Raw genomic sequence first — 17510 nt, forward strand, 5'->3', positions numbered from 1 at the left:
TTTATACTTAAATTCTATAAGCTTATATCAGTTGTTTCATATATTAAGCAAAGCTTGGTAGAATTGGCGGGGAACTCACCTTGTGATTTTGAGGTCACGAGTTCGAGCCCCATCAACTACAAAATACTTGGGAGTAGAGAGAGATTTCCTTACTTCCCTCCTTTACTCTCAAGTAGGGCTGTACACCGGTCCAAAACCGGACCGGACCTGGACCGGACCTGTTAGGACCGGGACCTGAATCAGCCAATTCTGAGGACCGGGGACCGGACCTGATTCAGCAGGTCCGGGTCAGGTCCAGACCTGAGCAATCAGGTCCGGGTCAGGTCCAGACCTGAACAGACCTGTTTTGTGTGTTTTTTTTTTTTGTTTTTTTTTAAAGAAAATAAATAACCTGTTGGACCTAATTATAGACCTGTTTACATAAAATCTTAAAATATCAATGACAAAAACTACATAAAATCTATAAGTCTCAAATATAACAAATAATTCATTAAATTACATAAAGTCTCTAAGTCTCAAATACTAGAAATACATAAATTATCCAAAGACAACTTGAATTTTGGCGAGTTGCTTTCCCTTTGATTGCGTGATTCACACTAATGAGTCAACGAAAACAACTTCATCGTCTCCATCGTTAGATACATTATGTTGCACCTCTAAATAAAAAAACATTATAGAATATATTAATGAATGATAACAATGAAATAATAAATTTGGTTAACAAAATTACAAGTACATAAAATTAATACTACCTTTCTCCATTTCTTGTAACTCTTTCAAATTTTCTTCCATATCCTCTTACTTTTTCTGTTCCATATGTATTCCCGCCCCGCTTTTAACTTCTTATCTGGAGGCAAAGTAGATTGCAATTCTTCCATATCCTTTTCAAAAAGTGGCTGTGACATTTCTTAAGAAAAAGCAGCAGATCTTTTGGATTGAGAGCTCTCCATCTTCAATATAATTATACACAATCTTCAATATAATTATACACAATATAAGTAATTTTTAAGTAACAATTATAAACACATAACATTTTATAAAAAAATGTGAGAACAACTTACATTGCAAGAGTAAGAATCCGTGGTTCTTGTTGATCCTAAACATATAAAACGATAGAATTCAATTACAATTCAAATTGAATTCACAAAATAAACAGAATACATACAAATATACAATACACCAACAAGGCAGCAAATTCTACAATATGAATTTTACTGTGTGTTCATGAAGGAATGACAAATGCATAACAGTAAAATCGGGGGCACTTTGTTCACTAAAGGGGGGACTTTCAAGACCAATAGGGGAATCTAAGACATGATGATTAAATCAATGAAATGACCAGATAGATGAGTAGGATGAACCTTGTTAATATCAGCTAAACCTCCTTCTGCATATCCATATAATAAGTACTCTGTTGCTACACCAGCCAATGCTATACATGAGAATCTGTTCAGCATCTAATCAAAGACATAATACTGTCATAATCATAAGTAGTTTCCTGTTAATTAACATGAGGTTTCTCCAGAGAAAATTAAGTACAAGGGAGCCTCATAAAAGCTTGCACCAAGAAGAGACCATACCGTAGATGACATTTTCCCTGCGTTGGTCTGCAAATTACAGTCACAAATTGATTCAGAATTTCAAATTCAAGCAAACAAAGCTCATAAAAAATAAGCACGGAAAAGACGTTCAAACGTACCAAAGCATAAGCTAGTTGGACAAGCTAAGACAGTAAGACATGATAGTTCAGAGAGAGTGTTAAAGGGAAGAGAACTCAACAGGTCATAGAGAGAATAACTTACTTCCTCGACAAACTCAAAGTCAACAAAATTTGTTCCTGCTTGAACATTGAGAGACCCTTCTTTGCTCAAAGCTTCTAAACTCGAAAGTGTATAACTTTTTGGAAGGATGCCAAGCAAGTAGGCAATCAAAAAGTGTCCAGCTTCATGCTGCAGTTGAAAATTGATCTTGTGGTCAACTCAGGGATAGCAAAAACTTTAAGTGTGACGAAAACTAGAAAAGGCCACCCTATAAGGAAACATCTACCATATTTATACATTTAAAGATAACAAATCCAATAAGACAACACGTATTAGCTCCAGGAAACGAGAAAATGAACCATGTGCTTACTTGAATAACCCGGTTGTGGTACTTTTGACTGATGGCATGGCCAATCGTATCAAGAGCCAAGCCGGAAATTCCTCCACCAAAAGAAATCTGTTAGAAGCCACAGATTAACACATTGTTTAAATGATTCAAAGCATTTCTCTAAGCACAAAAACTTAATACAGTGACTCAGTCCATGAACAATATTTTCATGAGCCTCAACCATTAATGTAGGAAAAAATTTCTCAAGTTTGACAAAGGAAAGAAAAAAAAAAGTTACCAGATCCAATGTCCACAAGAACAACAATCCCAAAGAGATATAAAAGAGTTGCTAGGGGCTAAGTTCAAAGGCGTTCCAAGCAGCAACACCACCTAAAACCGCAGCAATCTGCAGGTTCCTTTCAATTGAACCAAGAGTCGTGTCCACAGGCGACAAGAGAGAAGCAGCTTCAATTCCATTCAGCTTTAATTCATCCAAAGTATACAGTCTCTGAGGCACCTGCACTGCACATCACACTTCCACTTAATAACACAATACTAAAGTCCAAATCCATAACATCTCAACTTCGAGACAATAATCATGTCTGTGTAGGGATCCAAACATGTCTGTCCAGAAAGCACTTCATAACATTGTTCAAATTCAAATTGTTCTAGGCTTCAAACACTCACACCCTTATCCAATGTATCATGTCAAGAGTCGGACAAAGGCCATACGGGTTAGATTTAATTTAAAAAAAAAAAAGAACTTACAGGATACCAAAATTCAACATGCATTCGAAACAAATGAACTAAAATAATTCAAAAACAGTTACTTAAAATAAATAAAAAAAAACCTCAAAAAAAAATCATGAATTCGAAAAAAATGAACTAAAAAACAGAACTTGCAAACATCAAACAATCATAATAAGCAATTGAAATACAAAATACCCAATTCAAATATAATTAGATTTAATTTAAAAAAAAAAAAGAACTTACGGGATACCAAAATTCAACATGCATTCGAAACAAATGAACTAAAATAATTCAAAAACAGTTACTTAAAATAAATAAAAAAAAACCTCAAAAAAAATCATGAATTCGAAAAAAAATTAACTAAAAAACAGAACTTACAAACATGCAAACATCAAACAATCATTATAAGCAATTGAAATACAAAATACCCAATTCAAATATAATTAGATTTAATTAAAAAAAAAAAAAGAACTTACAGTGAGATGCAGATGCAGGGTGTAGTCGTCGACTCGTCGTTGCAGGATGTACAGCGTGTAGTCACTGCTGGTCTGGACGTCTGGTGGGCGGTGGTCTGGAGGGAGTGGGTGTTGCCGTGTTTGCTTGTCGGCTGAGAGAGAGAGAGAGAGAGAGAGAGAGAGAGAGAGAGAGAGAAGTGAGTTAGGGTTAGAGTGTGTTAACAAAAATGAAACGGATTCTTTTGAAATTTGGGATTTTTTTTTTTTTTTTTTTTTTTTTTTTTTTTTTTTATAAAAAACGCATTTTTAACGGGTTTCAGGTCCAGACCTGAAAACCCCGGGTTTGGACCTGATCCGGACCGGGACCGGAAACCTTGATTTTCAAGGACCGGGACCGGACCTGAATCTACAGGTCCGGGTCAGGTCCGGTCCCAACAGGTCCGGGTCAGGTCGGTTTTCAGGTCCGGTCCTGTTCATGTACACCCCTACTCTCAAGCGATGACCTGCAGAGCTAGGCTGGCTAAAACCTGTGAGAGGTTCATCTTACCTTTTTATTAGTTTATTTCTTATCATCAATCTTGTTGACTAATCAATTCTTGAATATTATCAAATTAAAAAATTACATCAATTGTTATGACATCAACATTTTAACAAGAGCTTTTTCGAAAAAAACAAAAAAAAAAAAAAAAAAAAAAAACCATTTTAACAAGAGACATATGCTTGTGCAATAGATCATTTCACAAATAGGAATGACTACTTGATACAATATACATGATTACAAAATTAAATCATCACCAAATTTAGTTGATTGTTTTATACTAACTTAGCCTAATTGTTTCATCATCAACCAGTAGCAAAATACATACCCTAACAAACTGGACACAACTTTACATACACTACCCTATAGGATTTAACACTAGAATCAAAACTCATTACATCAACTAACAAATGTGAAGATAGAAATGCTTGAGATGCCTCAACAATTGAACTTCAGCAACATTGCTTTCCCCCTCTTGGGAATCTTACTTCTTGGTTATGGATGTGAGCTTATTAGAAAGCCTCACTTTGGAGGATAATTTTGTTAGTGAATATGTGAATTTCTTTATATACAATGGTACGGTGTGTGATTTTACACGCGCATATATAGAGCATATAATGGTGGGAAATCACGTGTCAACTCTCAAAATCTTGACAATGTGGCCGGAAAGTTGGTTTAAAGTATTGTTTTAATAGTCTAATAGATATTTAAATTTATTTGGTGTTTAGAGAGCCTCAAGGACAAGATGAGAATTGATCCCAAGATTATCATCACTTGAAATCGAAAGAAAGCTTTAATTACACTTGAGCTATCCCTCATTTTCATACTTATATTTACTAGCTTACACACTCGTGCAAAAAGAATGAACTTAATGACAATTTAGCCACTTTTTTATAGATATATATTGAGATTATCTAATTAACTAGATCTAATACGACTACATTTTTTTTATCAAGTATAAATCTCCAACGATATTTGAAAAGGATTTGAATAGCGGAACAGTAGAACCATTGCCACTAAAAATAAATGAAAGAAGTTAATTAAGTACATTCTAAGTTTGATTCTCTTTAGATGAAGACCAATTGGCCCGGTTTTAATTTATCTATTAAACATTTCTCCTAAACTAAGCTAATAGAAGAATTTTCCATCCGTTTTACCAGCAATTTGAAGGCGTAATCAGAAATTTCACTAGAATTTGAGCTAAGATATATAACGACTTTTAACGATTTAGTTAGATAACATGAATTGGTGTAATTTTACAAAATAATTGATACGAGTAAAATAATCATTAGTCTAGTAGTAAAGAAAATTTACACCCACATGTTTTTCTCTGCCAAACATCTTCTCTTAAGTATGGTCTTTAAAAATATAATAATGAAAGTAATTAAAAAAAAAAGAGTAATAATAATTAAATAAAACATTTGAATCAACCTTATGACAAAAACTTGTTCTTCATTAAGTAATTGAATTTTGACATACTCAAACACTCAAAATTTATTTTACTTAAAATTATTCATATTGGAAATTTAATCATTTGAACATCAATCTACAAGTTCAAATTCAAAAAATTAGTGAAGCCAATTTCTCTGGTCCTAGACATGATAAAGTAAGAGAATAAAAATAAAAAAATAAAACTTAATGTGACGAATTATAATGAAATAGCCTTAACAAATTGGTCGAATTTGTCAACCTATTGATTAACCGCACCACAAGTCTTCCTAATTTCACCTTGGCTTCCAGTAAGCACACCAATATTGATCATTTTGGTCATAGACACCGCGAAATCATCAGCAAAAGTTGATCCCTTGGTCTTAACTTGGGTCTCAATGTAACTTTTGGTTTCTTGATCGGTCATAAGAGTGGCATCCGACACAAAGAGTCCCCTATGTTGGGTTACCATGGTGTAGTAGTTTTGGTCGAAGGCCTTAGGGGTAATTCGATCCATAAACACAAAAGATTTTGAGTCACTTGCAATAGGAGGACACCTAGTTTTCAACCACTCGACGTAATGTGGGGATAGTGTAGGATCGCTGTCACCATTTCCAGTGAAATTGTACAAACGACTACGGATGATGAAGCAGTGACCAACTCCAATGGTGTGAGCACCTATCAAAATGGAAAGGATAATTTTTAATACGGTTTATAGAATTGTGTTTAAAAACCTAAATGATCAAAGTATGGTGTGTGTGTGCGCGTCAGTGCGTATGCGTGCCAGCATGTCTATACAGAGCTACAAAATGCATTGACTTTCTAGAAGACATTAATTTCATTGACATATAAATAATGATCACATAGCATTGAATTATTATTTTTTTACTACAATGTGTGTCAATGTTACCTGATAAAACCACCAAATCTTTAGCAGAAAGACCTAAAGCTGCAAAGTTTTGTTTAAGGGTAGTAACGTCAGAAAATGGTGATGGAATAAGTGCATTGGCTTCTGATTCCAATGATACTTTACCATCCCTTCTACCTGTTGGAACCTCCCACCATGGTCCGTTAATCTGTACGAAAATAAATAATAATGTTTTAGATCAAAGTAATAGAACAAAGTACATTGCATATATAGCCTTGACTCACATATGAAATTTACCTTACATTATATAGATAAGAATATAAATAAAATAAATACTGGGAGGTTAATGTTAAAATATGGACCATTACCGTGGTAATAGCATCTCGGGATGCCAAAGCTAAAATATCAGCACAAGAAACAACACCAGGACACTCCTTTTCTAGAGTGGACTTGATTGCATCAATGATCTCAAAACCTCGGAGTGTTGTGTTTGGAATGGCTGTCTTCTCTGTTTGGTTGTTGGAAGGCGTTGGATTGATTAGTACAGAACCATCACAACCCTACAAAGAAAGGATCAATACCATCAAATCATCAATAATTATTATTATGCACGTTCATTTGACTAATTATGTACTTGGCAGTATGATCATCTAAAAGTCAACGCAAACATGATAAGCTAATTATTGGTGGTAAAAAGAAAAAAAAAATTTCAATCAAGTACTATATATGATCATTTCACTAGATTGAAAGAACTAATATTAGACCGCCTAATAAACACCCTAATTTGTAAATTTATTTATATATATAATCCCAATTCGATCAAATGAATACATGTAGAAAAATGCTCCGTAACAAACATTTACATTTTAAGACGAATTAAGGTATAGAAAGAAACATACCCTAACGGCGCAGTCGTGAAAGTTCATTCTAATCAAACCAGCAGCAAAGTTAGGAACATGACCAACGTATTGCTTAGTGATTCTTTGAACAATTGCCTCGGCTTTGGGGCACGAAGTTTTGTAATAATCAAGCATCAAGCCTTGAGCATTTGCTATGGCAAATATCGTGGCGAAAACAAGAAAGATTGAGGACAACTTGTGGTCTGCCATGTTGTATAATCTAAGTTACTTCTCTAGGATAAAATTTAGAAGATGTACTTCTAGGAATGTTGTTTTGGATGTTGCAGGAAGAATGTTCGCATTTTATACTTCAATTTATGGCATCTTCTCACATGAAAACGACTTTGATGTATTTAAAAATATAATTCAATATATTATTGCAAACATGCATTTACATGCAATTATCAAATACAAAAAATTGCACGTTATCTCATATGGGTTGATCAAAGATGATATAATGACAACGAATAATGACTACTCTTTGATTAATCATGGTTCAACTTACATACAACACTAATTCTTTTCCTTTTTTTTTCTTTTTTTTTTTTTTTGTTTTTTGTGTAAAATGGAGAAAATCCGATTACAATTATGAAGCTTAAGCTTTACTCTGTTAACCGCCCTTACACAAGAAGATAACCCATATCGGAGGTTCAGGTTGGGAAACAAATTTCATGGCTTAGCATATTAATTAATGACAAGAGTTGAATAAATACAATAATATATTTGATAGATATTATGTATATATAAAGTCAGACAAAATTGATAAAAACTTTTAAGAATTATTGTTTTAATTTTATTATAAGTTATTATAGTATTATTGTAAGAGTTTTCCATTATTAATTATAAAAGGTTAGATTAGTCTTGTCTCCATGGTTGAGTGCGAACAATTAGGCCAAATAATTGAAGGCATCAAAGCAGCAGGCGGCTTGTAACTATAATATAATTGAGCCTCGATCGGCAATTACCTTAGACCACAAGTTAATTTTTACAAATAATTAATTTACATAAAATCTCCTACCATGATTTCAATTTATAATTAGGAAAAATGTATGCCTTTATTTTCTTTTGTTTGTCCTATTTGAAATCTTGACATATTTTAATTTTTCAATGCAAATAAATGGAATTTAGTATTTTAACGATTTTTCTGTATTTCTAAATAAACATAGTCACCTAAATTCATCTTGATTTTTAGTTTCTGAATATGTAATTTTTATTTGTTTAATACTTAACTTGTTACATTTCAATTATATTAGGGGTCGTTTGGTTTGCACGGGGTAATCAGAATGGACATGAACAAAGGGAAAGAAAGAGAATGGAATGGAAAACCTTTCCAAGTAGTATGTTGTTTGTTTTTATAAAAAAAATAAAAGGAATGGAACCAGTCCACCACCACACAACCACACAAACAACTCATTCCTTCAAATTTCCAGCCATCACCCAGCCAGCCCACCACCCATCTACCACCTTGTCACATTCCCCGCCCCTAGTCCCACCTCCCCCACCCATCGCCGCCGTTCCTCGCCGCCCAAAAACCCCACCCTCCCCCCAAAACCTTCCCCTACCCTCGAAAAACCCTAGAAATCCCTCCTCCTCCCTGTAAAAACCGCCGTCTAGGGTTTCGAGGGTGGCCGACGGTTTTTACAGGGAGGAGGAGGGATTTCTAGGGTTTTTGAGGGTAGGGGAAGGTTTTCGGGGGAGGGGAAGGGTTTTTGGGCAGCGAAGAAGGGCGACGAGAGGAAGGTGAGGTGCGGCGAGGGTAGCTCAGTGGTGGCTGGGCAGTGGGATGGTCGGGTGGTGGCTGGAAAGTTAAAGGAACGAGTTATTTGTGCGGTAGGGGAAGGTTTTTAGGGGAGGGGAGGCTTATCGGTGGGCGGCGATGGTCGGGGAAGGGGTGGCGATGGCAGTGGAGGTGCAACTGGGTGGCAGTTGGGTGGTGGCCGGGGGTAAGGTAAAAGGGTGGTGGCTAGTGTGTATGTGTGTGGTGGTGGTGGAGGGATGGCTAAGGAAAGGGAATGGAAAAGTCTAGAGGGGGTGGGGAATGAATGTAGAGCAAATTAGGGTGAACTCAAAAACAAAAAAGGGTAAAGGGAATGATAAATAGCGACAAACAAATAGCAACAAAAGGAATGGGGTCTATTCATTCCCTTTCCCTTTGATTATTAACCCCAACCAAACGGCCCCTTATTGTATTGAAATTTGCGCAAAAGGCAAGTGGGAACAAACAAAAAAAACAAAGCGAGAGTAGTTATTTTGTACAAGTAGATTTTGTTTTGGTGAAAATGTTAACAATAAAAGAGAGAACTTAATTGCGTTATACAAGTATTATTTGACCTTGGTGTAAATCTAAAATGTAGGTTGTTAAAATATTCTCTCAATAATAATTCTCTGTATTTCTCATTAATCACAATATCAGCCACATTACATATATATAGGGATATAGGAATATAAAACCTAATATTCCTAAATACCCTAACTTCCTAAAATATCACGATATACAATATTTATCATATCACAAAATATATCCCAATACCCCCCCTCAAGTTGGAGCATACAGATCTCGGATGCCCAACTTGCAAAGAAGATACTCAAACTTAGCTTTCCCCAAAACTTTGGTGAAAATATCTGCCAACTGCACTGTCGTAGACACATATGAAGGTGAAATAGTCCCATCAACAATCGCATCTCGCACAAAAATGACAGTCTGCTTCAATATGCTTCGTCCGTTCATGAAAAACTGGATTATGAGCAATGTATAGTGCCGATTGACTATCACAATATAGGTGCATGCCACTCTCATGTTGCACACCTAAGTCTCCCAAAAGTTGCTTTAGCCACTTCAACTCACAAGTCACTGCTGCCATCGAACGATATTCTGCTTCTGCCGAGCTTTTAGACATCTTGTGTTGCTTTTTGGTCTTCCATGACACAGGAGATAGACGAAGTAACACAAACCGACTAGTCAAGGATCGTCGAGTTAATGGACAACTCGCTCAATCTGAATCACACCAAACTTCCAACTGTAAAGCACTGTCAGACCTCAACAGAATACCCTGACGTGGATTTTTCTTCAAATATCTCACAACCCGTAGAGCTGCATTCCAATGTTCCACTCTAGGATTAGGCATAAACTGCAATAAAATGTGTATAGAATATGCTAAATCTGGTCTAGTCACAGATAAATAGATCAAACGACCTACAAGTCTGCGATACTTCTCCACATCAAGCAACAATTCACCTTCGCTAGAGCTAATCTGTGATTTTGCTCCATGGGAAAGTCTGCAGGCTTAGCATCTAGTAAACCTGTCTCAGTAATTATATCCAAAGCATACTTCCTCTGACAAACAAAAAATCTCTGTTTATTTTGAGCCACCTCTAGCCCCAAAAAAATATTTCAAAACTCCCAAGTCTTTCATTTTGAAACATTGCCTCCAAGTATGATTTAAAAGCAACCATAGCAGACTTATCGTTGCCTGCAACAATCAAATCATCAACATATACTAACACATTCAGCTGCAATTTCCCTTTCGTTAGTGTAAATAACGAATAATCAGAATATAACTGTTTAAAGCCATAATTTTTCAAAGCTGCTGCTAATTTCGCAAATTAACAACGAGGAGCCTGTTTCAGACCATACAACGATTTCTTCATCCTGCAAACCATGTCAGAGTTACTTTTATCAAAACCTGGAGGTATTTTCATGTACACCTCTTCTTCTAAATCACCATGAAGCTAAGGAAGGCATTATGAACATCCATTTGATGGACATCTCAATGCAATTTTTCAATGCTGCAACTGCTAGAAAACCTAATATTCCTAAATACCGTAACTTCCTAAAATATCACAATATACAATATTTATCATATTCACAAAATATATCCCAATATAGATCAATACATAAATTGTACTAGTATAAGGAACATTTTTATTTTTTCTTATTACTATTGGAAATTTTTTTTATAGGGTTTTTTCTAAGCTATGCCCTTGTGATTATTGAGTTTCTAAAGTGTGCCCATACTTTTTCAAAATCATAAGTTGTGCCCTCCAAGTTAAGTTGTTTAATCAACCGTACCCTCTGACGTTAGTAATTGTAAGAAAATTAGAAAGTAATAAAATAAGAAAAGAAGTACACCGAGAGCTTGACATATCAATGGTTTCTTTTTGAAGAATGAAGAGAAAGTAGATGAGAAAATGTGAAAAAAATACTTAATGTTAATTCCTTTATATAAATCTAACCCGATTTGGGCATGAAATTTCTCTCCAAAGTAGGGGTAATTAATAGTTAACACAATTATTAACGTAGCGTTAACATCAGAGGATACGGTTGAATAAACACTTTAAGTTGGAGGGCACATCTTGTAATTTTGAAAAAACATGGGTACACTTTAGAAACTCAACAATCATGGGGGCATAGCTTAAAAAAACCCTTATTTTTATTACTAAGTTTTCAAAATACTTGTGTATTTGCCACGATGGGTTTGTAAGATTGTGGTAAAAATTCAAAAATTGGGAAAATAACTCATTGTTGTATTTCTTGTAAGATAAGATTTATAACTGACATTAGTGCCAGAATAGACGACCCATTAATGATAGGTCTAAGTATTAAATTAATGACTTGATCCAAACATTATCCTAAACAGTGAACCTAGAGCTTTAAACGGCTTCAATTATTCAATTAATCTCTTGTAAAAAAAAAATATTTAATTAATCACTGTATTATGAGTTTTCTGTTATTTAACAATCAGTCATCAATAATAATATAATACTAAAATAGATACCGGAAATGATACATGTCACTTCTTGGTGTCGTTTTTCCCTCCAAAAACCATTTTCTAAAAATAAATATATTCTAACTTTATTTTTTTTTTATATCTTTTCAATTGATAACTTATTTAAGATAATAAAATTATATACTATTTAATTTATATATTATAATAACAATTAAAGATTCTTATTACCATATTAATATTATTTGCTTAAAATGATTTTTTTCTGATATATTACTATCAAATGGATTTAATCTATTGTAGGAAATAAAAAAAAAATATTTACCTATATTGCATCAAATTGATTTTCAGGGGGTTTTCTGTGTAGCTGGTCACATCGTGTGGCCTGCTGACACACTCCAAACACTGACCGGGTAACCCTTATCCGAATTATCCTTGACTGACCGAATAACCCCTAACTAACCGAGTAACCCCTGACCAAGTAACCCCGGCCACACGGTGTGACTATCCACATATGAAACTTTGTGATTGACTTTAACATAGAAATCTATAACTATAACGATATATTATAGTATATATTATACTAAAGGTGAAACCGAGAATGACTCCTTTTTTTTAAAAAAAAAAAAATCTCGCCAAAAAACACTTTTTTTTTTTTTTTTTGTGGCAAAGCTTCTTAGAGAATATTTGATACTATGCAATAATATTTCCCTTACTATTTGGTAATTATATTCCATTTACACACATTCAACAAAAATATTATTCTTTTATTTAATACTATGCAATAATATTTTCCTACATATATTTTTGTGACGTAATTCATAATTATTTTTTATTAGTCGTGCATGTAATACTCCAACTATTTTCTTTAGTATGATACAATTTTATTTTTATTTTTGTAATTAAGAATTTTTAATCTTATTTTGCAATTAGATAATTTTTATAATTAAATATAGTGTTAAATTAATAATAAATAGTGAAATTACTATGTATGGCACGGGACCTAACCTAAGTAGCGTTACTAAAACTTTTACAATTTTATACACTCCTTTGTGCTATCTTTTATAATTTATATGCAAGAAGAATGTAAAAAAAAAAAAATGTCATTTTGAATCATTTTATTTTCATCTCGATATATACAAGTTAAACTGAAAAAGAAATAATAAAAAATATAAATTTGATATCAGGTAGCGTAAACTCATATAATTAAAAAAAGAACCAAGAAAGAAATGTTAACGTGGAAAGATCAACTTATTATTGACTCTTTCTCGAACATTGAATAATAAGAGATTTTTTGAAAGGCATCAAGCACACAAGTTAGCAATTGGTAGGTAGAAAGCTATATCATCTAACCTCCGATATGTCATACAATGTGCAACGAGTATCACTGTACTCATGAACTATGCTGTCACACACGTTAGTTGATTTTGATATATTACATTAATTTCAAATTGATGCATTATATTATATATTTTACATTATTATATTTTTGTATTAGATATAAAAATATTGCTAATTCCACAGCAGTTGTATTCTTAACAGGCATTGCAGCGCAATTGAATGAATTTTTTAGGTTACAAGACTTTTGTAAGTTTGTGAATTATGAATTTATGATAATGTATGCACAACTAAACATTTTAATTATATAACTATTTATATGTACGGTGCTCCATCAATTACTCCGATGATTATTAAGTTGACCTTAAGTTTTTGAACTGGTAATTTAATCCTCTATATTTTATGGAGGTGCTTTTTCATTATTTTTTGTGCAATGATTACTTGAATACTATGATAATGTACGTACAGCTAAAGTAATAGTTTCGAAACATATGTAACGTTTTGATTCATTGTTCATTCGGGGCCATAACTATCCGGTCACATGTCTTTACAATAAATATACTACGTATGTACATGTTATTTTTTAATTATTAACTCTGATTCGTATTATATGCAACTTTGTTATATTATTTGTGAGAAATAAAAAAGAAAAATTTGTCAATTGCAGTCATTTAAAGTTTGTATTTCGCAAATTGCAGCCATTTAAAAAATATTGCAAATTGTAGCCCAAAAAAGTACTAATAAATTTAAATTTGCAATTTATTTTTTAAAAAGCTGCAATTTGCAAAATACAAAATTTAAATGACTGCAATTGACAAATTATTTTAAAATTGCATATAATACAAACCAGAGGTAGTATATTGTCACTTATCATCATATATATTAACACAACAATATATTAATGCATTATTTTGGAAGGTGTTAGCCAATGCACAATTTTGACTATTAATTTAAATTGAAATATAACTAATAAATAATTATTATGAATAGTAATTTAATGGATTAAGTTAAAAAGGTAAAAGTAGAGTGTATGGATTGATAGTACTTTTTTTTAAGAATAGTAATGGATGACAGTACGTGTATAAAATTAAAACAGTGCAAGTAATGTGGAACGAAAGGATTACCATCCATTTAATACACTTTTTTTCTTACAAAGAATAAACAAAGAATAAGTAGTAATGAGGAACATTGAAAAATGATAAACAAAACATGAAGTTGTAATGAAAAAAACAAGCAAAGTAAATTAGAGCTCATCGCACTTCGAACTCCTAGTTTTGATACATTTGTCATGTTAACTTTAGTACTTTACCGTAAATACAAATTTATAATCTCTCTTCATTAGGCCACATTATTGGATGGGTGGGTTGGGTCAGGATTGGTGTGGGTGGGGTCAATAGAGGGTTAGCTTTTATTGGGTCAAAGCGAGTCAAGTTAATGCACATTATGGACCAATGGCGGATCAATAAAGGACATACCAATAAACAAGCAAGGGAAAAAAACGGATGAAAGAGACTAAATAAAGTAATTCTTTTTTTTTTTTTGAATAGTAGACAAAATAAAGTAATTATATGAAAATACAAAAGTACAAAACTATACGTGTTATTGGTCTTATATTGACATTGTCCAATAAAGTCTTTGATCATTAAAGGCCGTATCCATAACCTTTATAAAAATGAAAACAAATTACTACAGCTTATGAATAGTAACTTGTGGTGCTATTACATAAACACCCTTACTTTTAATGGATTTCTGAAATTGCCCTTTCTTTGCCAATTGCATTTTGTTTGACAGTTGTTTGCCAATTCTGCCCTTTATTTCTAATTGGTTGATGCTTGGTTGCTCTATCACCGACTTTCTCACCTACTTCCTTCGCGCTCTCTTTTCTCAACTCAGAAAAAAGCTGAGAAACAAGGAGAGAGAATCCTAGCTAGAGAGAGAAACGATGGCTTTTCTTCTTCTTCAAATGTTCACTTTTCGCAAGAATTTCCCAAACCCCTAATTTCCCATATTTCTGCAATTTTCCGTTCGGAATTATGGTTTTGATTTCCTTCAAATTTTCCCATTTTAATCAATGTGGCAATTGAAAACAATTTCTCAGATGGTGGATGATATCCCATCATCAACCCTAGGAAAATTCAAGCCTGAAAAACCATCAATTTACTTCAATGGAGGAGACGGTACGCCAAAAAAACACGAAGAGAACTGATGACGTTTTTGTAGGCGATAGAGAGGAGTATGTGGTTGTGGTTGGTTTCGACATGGCATGTAAACTATCCCCGTGTCGGTGGGAAGAATCAAATCGAGGGGAAGAAGAGGAAGAGAAGAAGAGAAAGAAAAAAGAAGACTAAAGGGTAAGTTTAAAGAGAAAAGAGTAAATTTCTGCAGTTTTAATAGGAATATTTGGATTTATTTTGGATATTTGAGAACATTCCTGCACTTTAATAGAATTATTGATGTGTTGTGGATATGATATCTGTCTTCTTTCTCTTCTTCTTCTAATTGGTTCAATTTTCATCTCTTCTATTAGATTTAACCTATTATATGAATGTAGACTGTTTTTGTTTTTTTGTTTCTTTCTCCTCTTTTATCCTTTTTTTTTTGCCTTTATTTTTTTCTTATCCTCCAGTTTCTCTGTTTTTTCTCTAAAACAGGCGGAAGCCGGAAGGAGGAAGACGGAGCAAGGTTTGGTGGATTCGAGTTTGAGGCAAAAAAACTCAAGTATCATTGGATGTTCGATCTATTTTTTTTTATTTAATTTCTAGAAAATTTTTCTGTGCAATATTTGATGTTAGGATATTTGTATGATTAATTTCTGTTATGTGTTGTGATTTGTGTGTTGTTGATATTTTTTGGGAATTAATGGAATTTAAATTTGATTTATTGAGAAACAAGATCAGTTTTTTTTTTTTTTTTTTTTTTTTTTTTTTTTTTTTGTGAAATTTTAAGTGTTTTTAGTAAATTGATAAGTGAATTGGTGAGAGTTTTGAGTGGTTATTTACACATTGATGAAGTATTTCGTTGTTTGTGTTTTTTTTATTTACATCAGGGTTTTGAAACAATTACCTTGGGTTACATGACTTACATCACCTAGCATACACACCATAGTTTTTGAAACAATTGCCTTGGATTACTTTTTCTTAATAAAGCCATCATCCACCTTGATTTGGGTATTTTTACCCCGCTACGTGGACCTACCACAGCGTGACACGTGTCACTCTAGGGAGAGTCCAAAGTGGACCTACCAGGGCTAGACACGTGGCAGGCAGATACCCCATATGGAATTGGCGGCCTTCAAGGCCCAATTCCCTAGACTGCCTTAAAACGGCGCAGCCCATTAGTTCTAGGTTTCCGTAACCTAGGACAGGGGCACAAATCCCAATGACCCTATAAATAGGGAGATTTACCCACTTTGGGAACAACATACAATGATTACAACATAATCAACTCTCTCACATCAGAGAAAAACACATGATCTCGGAATCCGAGAAGATCTCACTTTACTTTCTGCACCTTTTTACATTCTTTTAACTTGATCGTCGGAGGCGGAGCTCCCACCACCCGGAGTCTCCAGCTCCGTTGTTTTGCAAGTACAGGCGCTTGGAAACCAGACTTTGTGACGTAACTCTCCCAAGGGACATAGAAAACCACGAATCATTTGGTGCCGTCTGTGGGGAGAGTACCTCTAAGATGGCTTCACAACAGTCTGTACCGCCTGCTACTTTCCAACGAATGATTAATACAGTCTTCATTAATCAAATTGGGAGGAATGCAGAGGCATACATTGATGACATGATAGTCAAATCCAAACTACAAACGGATCACCTTGCTCACCTTCGAGAAACCTTCACCACACTCAGGCGGCACAAGGTCATGCTCAATCCCAAGAAGTGTGTCTTTGGTGTTGAGTCTAGGAAGTTTCTCGGATTTTTAATTGATCAAAGGGGAATTGAGGCCAACCCAGAGAAGATACAGGCGGTCATTGACATGAAGTCACCCCGCACTGTAAAAGAAGTTCAGAAGTTAACAGGTTGTCTGGCGGCATTGGGGAGATTCCTCAGCCGGTCAGGCGACAAGTGCCTCTATTTTTTCCAAGCTATAAAAAAGAAGACTAGGTTTGAATTGGGGGATGATGCTGAGGCGGCCTTTTAGAAATTAAAAGAACATTTACATTCATTGCCGAGGCTTGATAGACCACTGCCAAAGGAGGCGCTTTACATGTACTTAGCCGTCTCAGACCATGCTTTTAGTGTTGTTCTCCTTGCTGAGAGAGACAACATCCAGCTCCCGGTCTATTTCATCAGCCATGTTCTTCGAAATGCTGAACTACGGTACCCAATGGTTGAAAAAGTTGTCCTGGCTCTTTTTACGACAGTTAAGAAGTTGAAGCCTTACTTCTTGGCACATCCGGTTGTGGTCTACACA

The 17510-nt window shown here is 34.2% G+C and overlaps 1 protein-coding gene and 1 pseudogene across 1 annotated transcript; both read right to left on the reverse strand.

Moving 5' to 3' along the window:
- Window positions 1–394: 394 nt before the first annotated feature.
- Window positions 395–4226, reverse strand: LOC110711919 (annotated as a pseudogene).
- A 978-nt stretch (window positions 4227–5204) lies between these two features.
- Window positions 5205–7315, reverse strand: LOC110711884 (peroxidase 2-like). Its single transcript, XM_021890324.1, has 4 exons — window positions 7027–7315; window positions 6496–6687; window positions 6170–6335; window positions 5205–5937 (listed from the first exon to the last, which is right to left on the reverse strand). Exons 1-4 carry the CDS (start codon window positions 7234–7236, stop codon window positions 5522–5524), a joined length of 984 nt encoding a protein of 327 aa, XP_021746016.1. The 5' UTR covers window positions 7237–7315; the 3' UTR covers window positions 5205–5521.
- Between the last annotated feature and the right edge of the window lie 10195 nt (window positions 7316–17510).

The sequence above is a fragment of the Chenopodium quinoa genome, unplaced genomic scaffold (genome assembly GCF_001683475.1).
Source record: "Chenopodium quinoa cultivar QQ74 unplaced genomic scaffold, ASM168347v1, whole genome shotgun sequence".
Classification (NCBI taxonomy): domain Eukaryota; kingdom Viridiplantae; phylum Streptophyta; class Magnoliopsida; order Caryophyllales; family Amaranthaceae; genus Chenopodium; species Chenopodium quinoa.

Coding starts and splice junctions, on each gene's coding strand:
- LOC110711884 (XM_021890324.1), bottom strand. CDS start 7,236: ATGGCAGACCACAAGTTGTCCTCAATCTTTCTTGTTTTCGCCACGATA. Junction 6,688..7,026: donor TTCACGACTGCGCCGTTAGG/GTATGTTTCTTT, acceptor CTTTCTTTGTAG/GGTTGTGATGGTTCTGTACT. Junction 5,938..6,169: donor AGATTTGGTGGTTTTATCAG/GTAACATTGACA, acceptor CCATTTTGATAG/GTGCTCACACCATTGGAGTT.